Genomic DNA, 17,392 nt, shown 5'->3' on the forward strand with positions numbered 1-17,392 from the left:
TCAGTGCACCACATTAATGTAGCTCTGTTATTTCTGGGACCTGTGGTGGTATTACACAGCATTGTGCAAGGAAGATAGAGCAGTTAGATGGCAGGTCAGGTAGCCCTAATGATTGTGCTGTGCTCCATACCCTTTGATTCAATTCTAAAAGTCTTTCTCTTAAACCAAGGGAGGGTAGTTAGAGAAGGGAACAATATTCTTCTATTTCACCTGTAATGGGAGGGGAAATTAAAAAGGAGAATGGTATCCCAAGTTAATATCTGATTCTTTATGCTGACCTATCAGCTGGTGCAAGGATTGGTAAAGGAAGGTGTCGTTGTAGCAAACATAGAAATCCCACAGGCTTGAATTATGATGCATAGTCTTGGCTCAGGAGACCATTTTCATCTAGTTGTTGTGATATGACATTCTTGAGCGTACGTGCACACATATAATTTTTTATTTTTTTTTCCCCAGTTCCCTATCGAATTATCAGAAAAAAATTGTTCCATTACACAAGAGAAAAGCACAGTACAAGTTTTATAAAAATGTCAGTTCATAATATATGCAGATGTATGTATAGATTGCACCTAAGTCTTTCATGGAAAGAATCAAAGTCTCAAGAGAGACTTCAGCAAAGAATGAATAAACAAATGCTTAGATGCCTGCTGTTGTACAGGTATTGATAGTTGTTGACATAATGACATGTTTCAATCTTACTCTGAAATACAAATAGCTGTTCCACAGTGTTGTTCAATTTAATAAAGTATGCTGAAAGCTATGTCACCAATGATTATGGATTGCTACATAATAAAGGAAAAGTAAGCTGAACTGGAGATTTATTTTCAAGAGTGTCACTGTGAAGCTCTGCTAACTTAGGTATGAGCTCTTCGGATTGTAGCTTAATCAGTTACTGGTAGACCTGGAAAACGATCCTGATTTGGAAGTGGTAGCTGTTGACAAGGGCAGTGAAAGGTATTTTGTTACCTAGGGAAGCATACATCCAGTGCCTTTCCTGCTTTTGTCATCTTCCAAATCCTATTATTTCTCTTGTCTTCTCCCAGATTCTCTCAAACACAGAGAATGGGAAAACAGAGTTCTGGAAGGGATATCTGCTTGCTCCAAGCACACCTTTTCTTTGTCTTCCCCAGCAGCTTAATAGTGAAGGTGAATAGGCCTCCTTATTGCACATCTCTATTATCTGCTTCTGCTGCTGGCTTCAGTACTGACTACCAGTACTGGACAACACTTCAGCCAGTCTGCTACTAATCTGCTGCTCTTGGTGCTACAGATGCTGTCTTTGGTCTTGCGTGCTTTTTCTACCTTTGCTGTTTCTGGTCAAAGAAGCCATCCTTCCCATCACCAAGTGGCTCTGCGGTTGCCTGTTTGCAGTCAGTAATGTTGGCTTGTAAAACTACATTCGATGAAATAAGCTCTCAGGACACTCTTGAAGCACTTTCTCTGTCTACCCTATTTCCTCTTTTCACTCTTCAGCATAGGAAAGCAAGTTGGGCGTTCCTGCATTATCTGCCTAAATCACATCTCCGAGCTGTTCTGGTAGGGCTTTCGTTACTATTGCCTTAATGAACATAGAAATGAAACTCCAAAAGACTGTCATGGGTGTCTCTGCCATACAGCCTCATCTACAGTAAGATGTGAAAATATCTGTGCTAGAACTGGTTATAGTAGTTTGCATTATTTTGCAAAGGATGTTTTTAATTTCTAGATACATATAATTTCATAATTGCTTTATACATCAGGTATTTATTTCTGAGGACCTTAATAGGGTTTTGAAGGCATATCTAAGTAATGAAACTGAACTTTATGAATTAAAGCAAGCTGTGGACCATGTAAGTTTGTATTATTTTATGTGTTTTACTTTTTCTAGCATAGTTTGAAAAGTTCTATTTAGGATCCAGGAGAAAAACATTAAACAGCTCTGCATTTTGTTTTTCAGTGTGCAGTGACCTGGAATTCAGGGAGGTTGCAAACAGATTGAGAGACTGGTTTAAGGCACTTCATGAAAGTGGAATTCAGAATAAGAAGACTAGGATTGTTCAAAGGCCTGAAAGAACCAGTAAGAGATTTCTCCTTGTCTTATTTGATGTTCTCTCTCATACTTTTCTGTACTTTTGTATTTCCATTGCTAAGACTTGCCTTATTCTCATGTGCTTTAAATAGGCATGTGTATGAAACCATAACTTTGTGCTTTTCTAAAGTTAATTTCTTATTTATGGCTTAGTACTGATACGAGATGTTCACTTTAAACTTTCCATGTTAATTGGCAGGACTTTTGCTTGTAAGAATGTATGGCAGCTACCATTCATGATGCTTTCATTTGTGAATGCTAGCAAATTGTCTGTTTGATAGAGCTTGATAATTAGCTGCTGTATAAGGAGACAAACCAGAATAAACAAGTCGGGATTTTGAGCAACTTTTCCATAGAGAAAAGTGAGTTGCTGAATGGTTAGCCCTAAGAAATCATGTACAGGAGCTGTATGTGTGACCCATCGTTGCTAGTTGATGCCACTGTAGGTACTGGTACAGAAAAACACATTGAAAAGAAGCTTGTAAGTAAAAAGGAATTTTCAAGGATATACTTCAGACTGGAAAAGACTGAGGAGTACTAATGAAGTGGAAACAGTAGGGGGCATAATTTGTTTTTAACCCCTTCCAATATTTAAATAGGTTTTATGTTGTGGAAAGTAGTGAAGTTTTAAAATGTAATTATCAAAGGGCTTATTTAAAATAGCAATTGAAGTGTGCAATAGTAGTTTCAAGAGTGATGTCCTACTGTGAAGGAGAGTCAAATTAGATTTCATAAGCCGTAAAACTCTACCTTTCATTAATATGAAGAGCAAACTATGAATTCCTCCACAGTATGTTTCACAGAACTTGACTACCACTGGCTGCTTACCTTAGTTCCTTCACTATTAACTTTTAAAGTATTTGGGATTTTTTTTTTTTAGGTTTTGTTTGATTGCTATTTGTAGCATTACTTTTTCTTTTTTTTTCCAAGAAATCCATTTATTTCATTTAATTGGAAATGTCATTTCTTTGTGTGATTTTTCATGCTAAGGAAATACAAATAATTCTGTAAAACAATGAATTAAAGATGATTCTGTGTTAACTGGGAATACTTCTCTTAACATTGAGAAAAAATGTTTCTGAGGCAAGGTGGTAATACAGTAACATCACTTTTTATTGATACTGCAAAAAATATATTTAAAAACATATATTTGCAATTTACATTCTGGTTGGTGCCCATAACTAGCATGTCATCTACTTTTCATCCAGAAATGAAAACAACAGAAATACAAAGTTTGCAGCTCTTAAGTAAGCATTTATTGTATAGTAATGAATAAAATGTATCTAATATTATAGGTAGTGTTAGCACATCACTCAGTTAAAGGCCAGCTGAAACATTGTGTAGAGTCCTGTTTCTTGCTGAATACTCACTTTGTTGAGGGTAACACACTGAAGAGGTAAGGTCAAAAATGCAGCACAGCTGTTTAGAAGCCTGATAATTCAGTAAAAGTTCAAAAAGAAATTTGGGCAATGATAAAAGAAGCAACTGTACAGCTATTAAGTACTATGGCATACATAAATAAAAAGTCAGTGTTTCCAGTAATTGGGATCTATGTAATACAGGAATGTAAAGTTCATAATTAATACCTTGAATACATTAAGATGTAGTGCAAGCACAAAGTTCTTAAGTGTGTGAGATTTTTCCCTTAGACATTTTCCTTGGCCTTTTTTCCTTAAGCACACAGGTGACATTCATAAGGCCTAGTATCTCTACTTGAGACAGGTATTTGTATCATGATGTGTACGTGGAAAGATTATACTCACATTTATTTTATCACTTGTCTGTTTGCTTGCAAATTTTTACTTTATAATAGCAATCAAAGACTGTATTTAGACTTAAGATCTAAGATTTTAATATGTGTGAGTAAAAATGCAAGAGTCTTGTGGATTTTTGGACCTTGTCAGTTTTTGGACCTTGTCAATTTTTGGACCTAGACATATGTTCTGTGATCCCAACTGGTTGGTTTGTTTTCAAACTTTGATGGTCACTTACTATAACATTAGCAACACTCGTAAGATTGAGTGATGTCTACCTAATGTTGATTTTACATCTAGTGCATCCTAAATGTTCATATTTTGGCACTTCATGAACAATGCAGAAGATAATAACCATCTGCTTAGACTATGTAGACCAAAGCAGTTTTGAGATACGTGGGTATTTTTAGAACAGATTGTTCAATTGCATGAACCACTTTGGTCTGTCAGGTCTGTGAGCATGAGGAGCTCTTCTGCAGAAAATGGTATGGTCCCATTCTGATTAACTTCCTCCAAAGTTTTAGGGTCTGTGGGATCCTTCCCACCTAACCTGAGCTAGTAAAGGAATCTTTCTAAAGCAAGTAGAGAGATGTATTTGCCTTTAAAAGCCTTCAGATGAGGATGTTCTCTACAAATACAATTGTTCCAATTGAGGGGAAAAAAATGGGTTTCTGGCCCAGTTTTCAGAATTTCCTTTTGGAAGCCTTCAAAGTCATGAAGTTCTCTCCTTTGACAGTATAAAGAATTCACACGTACCTTAGAAGGTATCTGAAATTTTAGGCACAAGTTAGACTGGATCCTATCTTACCAGTTTTTTGAGAGACAGGATCAAGTGTTGATTTGGATGGCTAACAATAGTCTTTTCAGGGCTCTTTTTCATCAACAGGTAAGGAAATATAATCTGTGTGGAAAACCCTGTTTTCATTGTACTACCGACTAAATTCCCTGTGAACATGGTGCTGTCAGAAATGTTTGACTTATACTTGTAACATCGTACCAGAAATTAATCCTAAACAGGTAGAATGTTATACAAAATATTATTTGATTACTATGCTGTTTTAAATTAGATTTTCTGTTCCAAAGAGTTATATCTCATCAACCTTAAAATAGAGGTAGTGTTACAAGAATGTTGAAAAGTTTGCTATTTGTTATAGGAATGCTAGGATGTAAACATAGAAGTTTAATGATAGGCTTTGGTATGTTTATTTTCTTTTTACTAAAACAAAGCAAATCAAATTATAGAACATGATTACATGAGACATTCAGTTTGTCCTATCTTTTCTTCTTTTCTTTTTCTCTGTAAAAAAGAGTTTCTCAACAAAACCCACAGCGTTTCACAAAAACATTTGAACAATAACTGTTTAGAGTCTAGTGTTTTAGTACTAGTGTTTAGTGGACAGTTACTCAAATTGCATATATCTAATTGTGAAAAAAATTTGCTTTCAAATATAAAAGATCCTATTTGCGCAATCTTTATTCAATTTTATAAATAGACAATATTTATTTGATTGAATTATTTTGACAGGCTACTGCAGAAAGGCAGTCCATCTATAGACAGAAAATGATCGAATGAATATACGATCAGCAGTAGTTTTCTTTCATTTGGGGATTTGGGGATGCAAAAATTGTTTAAAAACTGGTTTCGTTAATGCAACTATGTGGTTTTTCTGGTATGTACATTTCTGAACTTCAAATTTTCTTATTTGAGGCAGCAAAAGATACTGCATCTTATGAGAAATTAACATGTCCATGGTTTAGAAGAAAATATTAGGTCACTATGTGCCTGTAAACATGCAAAGAAGCAAAAATAACGATAACCATTCAACATGGTAATGTCCTTTCTAATACCATTAAGAAATTCTTAAAATTGTTCTTCAAGAGCTAAGCTCTTGAGTAGTATCCCTAATGAAATCCCTCAAAGTCAGTCTCCAAAGTCATTGTAGGTCCAAGACATCAGTTTTTAAGTATACCAGAGAGTCCAGCCCCTGTTTTGGAGATGTCTGAGAGCTACACACCAAGAAATAAATCTTGCAAAGAACTTCTTAATCATGTATAATGACCTTATACTTAGCACGAGACTTAGTGATCTGTACAGAGCAATGGTTACAACAAAAAACCACCTGAATATAACTTCCCCTTTCAGAGTCGTAATTATTCTAGCAGATCCCTGGAGCTGTTCATTACCCTTGGGGAGTTAAAAATCTGTTTTGGCACCCTTTCCCCCAGGCTGTCCTTTATTCTTGTCATAGAGTTCCTTCCTCACTGAAAAGCCATTCTGCGTTTAAAAAAGCAATTTGTGACATCCTTTCTGGTTGTCTATTTGCATTTAAGATTTTTCATATTTCAGTCTCTCTGGTGGCACTTGGGACAGGATTTATTAAAAGGCTTGGGCACAGTCCTTCTGACCAAGGTAGATATGGTACAAGTTTATAGTGCCTTGCTGGTGCTTTTCAGAGTTGTTCCAGCTATTAAATAGTCCACATTGATCCGTACAATCATTAAGATTATTTCTAAACAAACCAAGCAATAGTGTTTAAGTTGTTCTGCTAGAGCCATCAATATGCTGATAACAAGTTAAAAATACAAGGTGCTTACATTGTTGAGTTTTTACAGGAGTTACATGGTTTTAACTGACACATACTTTTTTCCATATCTGAATCTTACTAGTAATGCAGACTAGAATATTGTAAATAATTAATAAGGTTTTATTTCCGAAATCCCTTTTGTGTCAAGATGTATTCAGATTGCATATATCTAGAAGTATCCTTACTATAAATGCTATATAAACACTTAAATCTTGTCCTCAGGCCATTTATGGTCTAAATAGATGACACAAAGGGGAAAAGGATACTTTACCCCCATACTACAATAATACCCCCATTATTATTCCCTTGTGGATGGGGAAATAAGGAGTTGAAAAATTAAGTGAGATTTTACGTACCTGTTTAAAGTCTTTTAAAATATTTGTTCTATTTCTGTATTAATTTTGTGTGATAAAACTCTAGGGAATTAATGCATCAAATGCAAAGCACAAAAAATACCGTAGTCCCACAAATACTACTGCTAACAGGCGGTCTGTTTCTAAGGAATACTTGTGTGCCTTGTCATCTTAGAAGATGAAACACCAGAGGCTAAAGGTAATAGAGAATCTTCTTATGGCTTGGAAATAATATGATTATTAGGAGTCTAATACACTAATAATTTTGAAAATAACAGAAAAATACAAGAAGTCTGAAAGAAAATTACTTATAATTGGCTTGTCTAGAACTAGCATGGTGAGATATTACACTAAAATTGCCAAATACCCTTACAAACTTGCAGCGGGAAAAGACCAATTTTGTATAGAAAAGTGCAAATAAAATTGACAATTTCAGATCTTTGCTTGGAGGTTTTTACTTCATTGTGACTATCCTAAGTTCCTTATCAATGAAGAGACACAGCTGACATTATGCAGAGATAAATTAAATTTCCCTGATCTTCATTGCTGAAGCATATTTGGAAACATGATGTACAGACAGAAGTCATAAGCAGAACAGTAAGTTCTTGATTACTCCTGTCAATACTCTCCCATACAGTCATTATATAGTTATAAGACATAAAAAGAATTGTGGTTTTAAACATCATTTTTGATGTCTTGAAAATGCTGAGTGCCTGAGAATTTGGCTACTTCCTGAGATCGTCTCAGAAAATGTCCTGTAAGCTGTACTGCAAAGTTGTGCAGGCTGGCAACCTGAACCATAGTTCTAGTTTGCTAGAAAGAAAAGGTTATTCTAATGGCTTTCTGCATGTGTCAGGTTAGCGTAAGCTCAGGCATCCTTAAAGCAAGAGTCTAGAAGAAGAAATCCAGCCTAGAAGTAATTCTGAGCAGGGATTTTAAATTAATCCATCTTTACTTAGAATTAAGACTTTGAATGAACTAAATCAGTATTGTTGACTGAAGTTTGTTTTGACTAGATCTTTTGTAAAGAATTATCCTTATACACAATGAAACACATATAGAAGTTTGTTGTAGCATTTTATTTTATTTCTCCCTCCTCAGGTGTCTTCTACTTTTCCTTAACAGTCACTCCTATAATAAAATGGTCAGTCTGGTGTCGCACAGAATACATTTCATCTGAACTGTCAAGCTATTAGCAAACTGGTAGCCTCCAGCAATAGTATTCATCTTGATTTTTTTTTTCCCCTCACTTCCATATAAAATTCTCTAAAACACTTTCTGAAAAAGGAGAGACTTCAGGATACAAACTTTCACAGGTGTTTAAGGGATATTGCAGCTGTGCTTTACTTTTCTCCCTTGTACCTTTTGTTGTAAAATGAGAGTCAGTTATCCTAGGTTTATTGTAAGACCTTTGGTACCTTCCCCATGTCTTGCCCCAACCCAGGCTCCGCTCCTATCTGTGTAATCATAGTGAGCAGGAATATATTACAACTTTAGACAGGTGACAGAGAATGTTATGCCTAATGCTGTCTTCTTCTTGGGCTAGTATGGAGCCAGATGAGTCTCACCTAGATCAGCACTTTTGTGAATAGCAAATACGACAGAAAACATTCACGTCTGCTTAGTCCTCTCTTTAGTTGAGTCCTTCCTGCCCAGGTCTGTCCTGGTAGTACTGCATTAGGAAGGAAAACTTGTTCCCAGCTTGTGCACAGTAGGCCTCAGCTGTGAGATGCTGTTAACGGAGGATTTTCTGATAACCAAAATATTAGACAAATCCATCACAAGTGAAAACCTTCTTGCTATGCAGCTTGCATGCTGAACAAGTAAAAGCCATGGTCTAGGTGGCCGTAAGGACTCTCGCAGAGTGCATGTGTGTTTATTCACGTGTGATTTGTCAGTGTCTTTTATTGTACTGGACAGTATACTGGTATTGGAAAGAATCATGCAGTTTACTTGTCTTGGCATATTAGATAAACAATTTTTATATAATGCAATATGTGAGCCATATCTATGTATGCTGTTTTGATTTCCACATAATGTCAAAAGCTATCTTCCTCAATGTACACAAGGATTTATTACTTATGAGCTTAATAAGCAGGCAAACAATAATGTTACCTTGAAAAGCAGATTATATTTACTAAGAGTTGAAATTCTCCGCTGAGAAATAATCAGAAGCACAGGAGCATTTCTGTTGGTTCCTTTTGAGGAAATGTTTTGAATGCTAGTGTGTAAGCCATGGAGGAGGGGTATATTTCTCAATAATATTTCCCTTGGGATTGTTTTGGCTGAGGAAAAGAGCTTAAGCTGGTACTTCACATTTTTCTAGACAATGTTCAGAAATAGCTGCATAAAAGCTCATTTCATTATGGTATATGGAAATAGATTTCAAATAAGTGGTGAAAATGAGAGAAAGATAAAATCTTCTTTTGTAATTTAGACATCTGAGCAGCAATTTTTACTCTCCTCGGTATAATGTCCTGGTACTTAATCATCAAGAATAAATTACTATCCTTCAACTATGCTAATTTTCCCCCTTTAGTTTCTGCTTTTTGTTTTGTGTCTCAACTCTGAAAAATGTGTAAGAACAGCATTCCTATTGGTGCTCAAAGTGATAATATATGTAGTCTGTGATTTGGGCAATTAATTTCCTAATTCTAGGTCACCTGGTGATTTTGTGATTCTTAGTTCTGTATCACCTGGCCTCCTCATGTGTCAAACCGTGTTAGCAGATATTAAACTCTAGGTATGTACCTAAGTGCTTACCTGACTCTCGAGTATATCCCCTTCAAGAGTGACACCTTGTCCTGGTTTCAGCTGGGATAGAGTTAATTTTCTTCCTAGTAGCTGCTATAGTGCTGTGTTTTGGATTTAGCATGAGAATAATTTTGATAACACACTGATGTTTTAGCTGTTGCTAAGCAGTGCTATACTAAGTCAAGGCCTTTTCAGCTTCCCATGCTCTGCCAGGTGCACAAGAAGCTGGGAGGGGGCACAGCCAGGACAGCTGACCCCAACTGGCCAAAGGGCTATTCCATACCATATGCTGTCGTGCTCAGTATAGAAACTGGGGGGAGTTGGCCAGGGGGCAGTGATCGCTGCTCAGGGATGGGCTGGACATCAGTCAGTGGGTGGTGAGAATTGCATTGTGCATCACTTGTTTTGTATATTCTTTTATTATTTTTAATTATTATTATTTTCCTTTGCTGTCCTATTAAACTGTCTTTATCTCAACCCATGGGGGGTTTTTTGTTGTGTTCTTTTTTTTTTTTCTTTCTTTCTTCCAATTCTCTCCCCCATCCCACCAGTGGGGATGCAGGGAGGGTGAGTGAGCAGCTGTGTGGTGCTTAGTTGCTGGCTGGGGTTAAACCATGACAGTCCTTTTTGGTGCCCAATGTGGGGCACGAAGGCTTGAGATAACAACAGATCTGACCAGAGCGTGTTAAAACAAATTTGTTATGAGCATTCATTATATTAGTTTAGTAGTCGCTGGTCACAACGTTGTTTTATTTGCTGTCAAAGTTGTTGTGCTTGTTCTCAGAGTTGTGTTATAACACCTTATTTGCCGTATATATGTTTATCAGTATTTATGTGCTGTTTATCACCTCTGGGAGGTGGATTAAGGTTATCATTTTGCTGTACTGTGTAACACTGGCTTGTGGTATGATAAAATTATTGGTCATGAGATCCATCTGGTATTTGTACTCAGCATTGCCGTCACCTCTGTACTTCAGGAGCCATCTATCAGAAATTATTAATAATTACACTTTTTACTTTTTGTCCTTGGAGAGCCAATCTATGGGGGAGACACTTTCCTCCATCTTCCCCTTCCTCTCCAGGCTAATTACAGTAGCTCTTGAGAATTTTGAATATCCTTGGGATGTTCAAACCAGCATGTTCCTATTGCTATGTCTCCTGAATGTGTGTCAGGTCTTGCTTAGGGTTAAACAACTATTTAAGAACACTGCAGCTACTCCAAACTCCGCAACAGGCACTGCAGCTACTCAAATCATGGAGACAGGCACTGTGGCTACTCCAACCCCAGCAACAGGCACTGCAGCTGAACCAGAGAACCAACCCGTGCCGGTATCAGTCACCCCATACACAAGAAGAAATCTTGGAAGCAAAAGTCAGCTCGTTTAGTAAGGGATTGTTGTGTTAAGAGTTACTGTCGCGTTACAAATAGGAGTCTGAGGAATGGCTGGGGTGGGAACTCTCCCCTTGAGTCACGAAGTTCATCCAGGACTCCCTTGCTTTCTAAACTCCTTCTCAGAGAGGAGTCTAGGTGTGGCTAGGTCCAGTCTTATTCTCAGACTTGGTCAACGGTTTATTTTCTAAGGACTGTGTGTATAGCAACTTATCAGAACCAGAGCCCTCTCTGGGCTTTCGCTAAGGCGACAGCATTAATTTACATTATAAGTCTGGTTGTGTCCAGCGTACTGAACTTCACGATTACGGATTCACTAATAACGCGCTTACACCCCCAGTGTAGTCGTGTTGCGTGAACTATCACGGACACACTTAAAGAGTCTGGTCGTGTTCAATGAGAACTACCACAGCTAGATCAATGAAGAGTGCAGTTTATTAGAGCAACAGACACACAGATTCTTTGGATTACCGGTGATAAATTCACTGTCTGCAAAGCATGTGCAAATACCAAGAATATGAGTAACACTGCCGGCTACAAACGCCTTAAAAGATGATAAAGCGACTCTATAGAGATTTCTAAGTTTCCCGGGGAGGCACTTGGTATAACCAAGTGTTCGACTCTTACCCAAAGGCGTCCCGATGGGGAGGAAGAGAGGCTCAGCCCATCAACCGATCCCAAACGTCGCAGTGGTACACAATGGTGTCTTCACTAACATTCTCTTTCTCTTAAGCCATTTTATACTATCTTTCACCTTTCAGGTGGAGCTTGAGTGACTCTAGGCATACATACCTTTGTTTAGGATTGGTGTAAAGTTTTCTCTCTTCGCTTTTAAAGGTATAAGCTAGAAAAATTCAGTGCGCAAGCTCAGTGGAGGCGGGTAGCTTTTGGGATGGAGGTGTGTTTTGGTATTATAATGATGTTATAATGAGCAAAGTTCACCAAAAGGACAGCATTTTGTCAAAAATGTGGCAGGCTGTTGGCCCAGGGTAGTAAATATGCAGCTTATCAGTTCCATGACACCTTTAAGTTCCCATATAATCACAGAGCCTGGCCGTGGCATCTCCACACCGCTCCACCCTTTGGGCAGCGCCTCTTAGAGTCAGCACACCAGGTTCCCCCGGCATTACTGACATCTAAGGTTGCAGGCCTAGGGAACTTCTGTGGAATGGATTCCTTGCATGTCAGCTGCATTCCACCTGTGAGGCTTCTTCAATGCTGTGCCTTACCTGTAAGTTCTAATTTCTAAGTCACTTCAGCAGTTACCCACAGGGATGAAGAAGCTTCTCCTAAAGGGAGCAGGAGGAAGAAGCATACTGCCCCACCAGCGAGGAGGCAGACTACTCTAAAACAGGGTCATCACGAGAACAGGAGGAGGAAGAGGAAGAATGTCCCGCTTCCCCCCGAGGAAGAACTCAGCAGGAGGGTTCCTCCTCTTCCTCAGAGGGAGAGGAAGAACTCATAAACAAGACAGAAACCACCGGATCCCTATCCCGAGTGAGCTGTGAGATATGTGAAAGGATTTCAGCCATCGCCCAGGCAAGCACCTTGCCACCTGGCCGCTCTAGTGCTGGGATAATGGGGCCAGTAGCCTGGAATTAGAGGGTAAGGAAGCCAAGCAGCTGAGATCCCTTTGTAGGGAAGGGGGCATTGACAAAGTGATTGGAAAAGGGGCACAAGTCTTCAGCCTCTGGAGGCGACTCCTGTCAGCCATGAAGGAAAGGTATTCCCTCGAGGAAGATGTTATATGTCACCCAGGCAAGTGGACCACCCTGGAGAGAGGTATCCAGTCCCTGAGGGAATTAGTCATGCTGGAGGTGATATATGGTGACCTGGACAACAAGCAGTTATCCAAAGATCCAGATGAAGTCCACATGAGCCATGTGGCGGAAGTTTGTATGGAGTGCACCATTGTCGGATGCCAACTCATTGGCAGTAATGACCTGGAAAGATGGAGAGGGACCAATGGTGGGTGAATTGGCTGGCCAACTCCAGAAATAAGAAGAAAGTCTCTCTTCCTTCCTATGGGCCTGCGTCTCACCTGTAGAGAAACTGCCGGACATGCTAGCTGACAAACTGTCCTGGGAGTTCCAATGATTCAAAGAGGATATGTCCTACTCCCCACCTGTATGAACAGGTATCTCAGCTATTAGGAGTAAGTGTTCCTCTGCTCAAGAGAGAGGATACAGGGGGTACACACCACAGGCCACCCTATGGTTTTACCTGCGTGACCATGGAAAGGACATGAGGAAGTGGGATGGAAAACCTACCTCGACCCTAGAGGCGCGGGTACGTGAGTTGCAAGTAAAAACAATCACACAAGGGGGTTCTTCCAGGAAGATTGCTGCTCCAGTTTCCAGTGGGCAGCTCCCCGGACAGAGTAAAAGGGCTGATTTTAATGAAGGGACTTCTGACTCATATCTACAAGAAGTGGGTAATGAATCCTATGACCAGGACTAGAGGGGCCCTGCCTCCAGCCAGGTGGAGGAAAGGGACAACCAGGTTTACTGGACTGTGTGGACTTGATGGCCTGGCACATCAGACCCACAGGAGTATAAGGCTCTAGCAGACACCGGTGCATGGTGTACCCTAATGCCATCAAGCTATACAGGGGCAGAACCCATCTGTATTTCTGGAGTCACAGGGGGATCCTAACAGCTGACTGTATTGGAGGCTGAAGTGAGCCTAACCGGGAAGGAGTGGCAGAAGCACCCCATGGTGACTGGCCCAGAGGCTCCGTGCATCCTTGGCGTAGACTACCTCAGGAGAGGGTATTTCAAGGACCCGAAAGGGTACTGGTGGGCTTTTGGTATAGCTGCCTTGGAGACAGGAAATTAAACAGCTGTCTACCTTGCCTGGTCTCTCAGAGGACCCTTCTGTTGTGGGGTTGCTGAAGGTCAAAGAAAAACAGGTGCCAGTTGCTACCACAACAGTGCACCAGAGGCAATATCGCACCAACTGAGGCTCCCTGATTCCCATCCATAAGCTGCTTCGTTGACTGGAGAGCCAAGGAGTGATCAGCAAGACTCGCTCACCCTTTAACAGTCCCACATGGCCAGTGTGAAAGTCTAACGGAGAGTGGAGACTGACAGTAGACTAGCGTGGCCTGAATGGAGTCACGCTGCCACTGAGTGCTGCCGTGCCGGACATGCTGGAACTTCAATACGAACTGGAGTCAAAGGCAGCCAAGTGGTAGGCTACAGTTGATATCGCTAATGCGTTTTTTCTCAATCCCTTTGGCAGCAGAGTGCAGGCCACAGTTTGCTTTCACTTGGAGGGGTGTCCAGTACACCTGGAATCGACTGCCCCAGGGGTGGGAACACAGCCCCACCATTTGCCATGGACTGATCCAGACTGCACTGGAACAGGGTGAAGCTCCAGAACATCTGCAATACATTGGTGACATCATCGTGTGGGGCAACACAGCAGAAGTTTTTGAGAAAGGGAAGAAAATAGTCCAGATCCTCCTGAAAGCTGGTTCTGCCATAAAACAAAGTAAGGTCAAGGGACCTGGACAGGAGATCCAGATTTTAGGAATAAAATGGCAAGATGGATATAATCAGATCCCAATGGATGTGATCAACAAAATAACAGCCATGTCCTCACCAACTAGCAAAAAAGAAACACAAGCTTTCTTAGGTGTTGTAGGGTTTTGGAGAATGCATATTCCAAATTACAGTCTGATTGTAAGCCCTCTCTATCAAGTGACCTGGAAGAAGAACAATTTCAAATGGGGCCCTGAGCAATGACAACCCTTTGAACAAATTAAACAGGAGATAGTTCGTGCCCTTGGGCCAGTCCCAGCAGGGCAAGATGTAAAAAATGTGCTCTATAATGCAGCCGGGGAGAACAGCCCTACCTGGAGCCTCTGGCAGAAAGCACCAGGGGAGACTCGAGGTCGACCCCTAGGGTTTTGGAGTTGGGGATACAGAGGATCCGAGGCCCGCGATAGTCCAACTGAAAAAGAGATATTGGCAGCATATGAAGGGGTTTGAGCTGCTTTAGAAGTGGTTGGTACTGAAGCACAGCTCCTCCTGGCACCCTGTCTGCCGGTGCTGGGCTGGATGTTCAAAGGGAGGGTCCCCTCTACACATCATGCAGCTGATGCTACGTGGAGTAAGTGGGTTCCTCGAATAGGAAACCCCAATCCTCCAGGAATCTTGGAAGTTATCATGGACTGGCCAGAAGGCAAAGATTTCAAAATATCACCAGAGGAGGTGACGCGTGTTGAAGAGGCCCCACTGTATAATAAACTGCCAGAAAATGAGAAGCAATATGCACTGTTCACTGATGGGTCCTGTCATATTGTAGAAAAGCATCAGAGGTGGAATGCTTCTGTATGGAGTCCTGTATGACAAGTTGCAGGAACTGCTGAAGGAGACGGTGAATCGAGCCAATTTGCAGAAGTAAAGGCCATCCAGCTGGCTTTAGACATTGCTGAATGAGAAAAGTGGCCAGTGCTCTATCTCTATACTGACTCATGGATGGTGGCAAATGCCCTGTGGGGGTGGTTACAGCAATGGAAGCAGAACAGTTGGCAGCGGAGAGGCAAACTCATCTGGGCTGCTGCATTGTGGCAAAATATTGCTGCCCAGGTAGAGAACCTGGTTGTAAAAGTACATCACGTAGATGCTCACGTACCCAAGAGTTGGGCCACTGAAGAACATCAAAACAACCAGCAGGTGGGTCAGGCTGCTAAGATTAAAGTGGCTCAGGTGGATCTGCACTGGCAACATAAGGGTGAATTATTTATAGCTTGGTGGGCCTGTGACATCTCAGGCCATCAAGGAGGAGATGCAACATATAGATGGGCTCGTGATCGAGGGATGGACTTGACCACAGACACTACTGTACAGGTTATCCATGAATGTGAGGCATGTGCTGCAATTAAACAAGCCAAGTGGTTAAAGCCTCTGTGGTATGGAGGGCGATGGCTGAAATATAAATATGGGGAGGCCTGGCAGATCGGTTATATCACACTCCCACAAACCTGCCAAGGCAAGCGTCATGTGCTCACCATGGTGGAAGCAACCACTGGACGGCTGGAAACGTATCCTGTGCCCCATGACACCACCTGGAACACTATCCTGGGCCTTGAAAAGCAAGTCCTATGGTGACATGGCACCCCAGAGAGAATTGAGTCAGACAATGGGACTCATTTCCAAAGCAACCCCATAGACACCTGGGCCAAAGAGCATGGCATTGAGTGGGTATATCACATCCTCTATCATCCACCAGCCTCCGGGAAAATCGAATGATGCAATGGACTGTTAAAGACTACACTGAGAGCAATGGGTGGTGGGACATTCAGACATTGGGATACACATTTAGCAAAGGCCACCTGGTTAGTCAACACTTAGGGGATCTGTCAATCGAGCTGGCCCTGCCCAATCAAAACTTTTACATACTGTGGAGGGGGATAAAGTCCCTGTAGTGCACATAAAAAACATGCTGGGGAAGACAGTCTGGGTTCTTCCTGCCTCAGGCAAAGGCAAGCCCATTCGTGGGATTGCTTTTGCTCAAGGACCTGGATGCACTTGGTGGGTGATGTGAAAGGATGGGGAATTCCGCTGTGTACCTCAAGGGGATTTGATTCTGGGTGAGAATAGCCAATGAACTGAATGGTATGATGTTAATTGCTATATAATACTGTATGTCATCACTTTTGTGGTTGCTATATGCCATATCAACAGTATTTCAGTGAGAATCACCCAGATTAAGGAAGAATGAACTTTGATGAAACTGAGCAAAGTGCAGCGGTGATGGAACCAGAACTGGTTTCAGCATGCAACAATGCAACACCACACACCATCTCTCCTGCCCCGAAGGACTGTTAGGACAGATGGAGCCCAAAGTCATGGACTAAATGAACTCTCTGGACATTTTAGAGGGATGGCTCATGGACTAAGGGAATGATATCTGTGTGTGTATATCAAAAGACAGGGAAAGTGGTGGTGATTAATTGGAATGTATTGGAAAGTGTAGAACCTGGCCATGAAGTAGATGGTATAGAGTAAGGCATGGATACTGTCCTGGTTTCAGCTGGGATAGAGTTAATTTTCTTCCTAGTAGCTGGTATAGTGCTGTGTTTTGGATTTAGTATGAGAATAATGTTGATAACACACTGATGTTGTAGTTGTTGCTCAGTAGTGCTTACACCAGTCAAGGACTTTTCAGCTTCCCATGCCCTGACAGCAAGAAGCTGGGAGGGAGCACAGCCAGGACAGCTGACCCCAACTGGCCAAAGGGCTATTCCATACCATATGGCATCATGCTCAGTATAGAAACTGGGGGGAGTTGGCTGGGAGGCAGCAATCGCTGCTCAGGGACGGGCTGGGCATCGGTCAGCAGGTGGTGAGGAATTCCATTGTGCATCACTTGTTTTGTATGTTCTTTTATTATTATTGTTGTTGTTGTTATTGTAGTTGTTGTTATTATTATTAGTTTCCTCTGCTGTCCTATTAAACTGTCTTTATCTCAACCTGTGG

At 41.0% G+C, this 17,392-nt stretch overlaps 1 protein-coding gene across 1 annotated transcript in view; it reads left to right on the forward strand.

Moving 5' to 3' along the window:
* Nucleotides 1-17,392, forward strand: part of SPOCK3 (SPARC (osteonectin), cwcv and kazal like domains proteoglycan 3) — a 233,942-nt gene that overhangs the window by 201,397 nt on the left and 15,153 nt on the right. Inside the window, exon 7 of the mRNA XM_072861612.1 lies at nucleotides 1,937-2,056. Coding sequence (XP_072717713.1) covers nucleotides 1,937-2,056 — 120 coding nt within the window. The remainder of the gene's footprint in view (nucleotides 1-1,936; nucleotides 2,057-17,392) is intronic.

The sequence above is a fragment of the Ciconia boyciana genome, chromosome 5 (assembly GCF_034638445.1).
Source record: "Ciconia boyciana chromosome 5, ASM3463844v1, whole genome shotgun sequence".
Taxonomy (NCBI): domain Eukaryota; kingdom Metazoa; phylum Chordata; class Aves; order Ciconiiformes; family Ciconiidae; genus Ciconia; species Ciconia boyciana.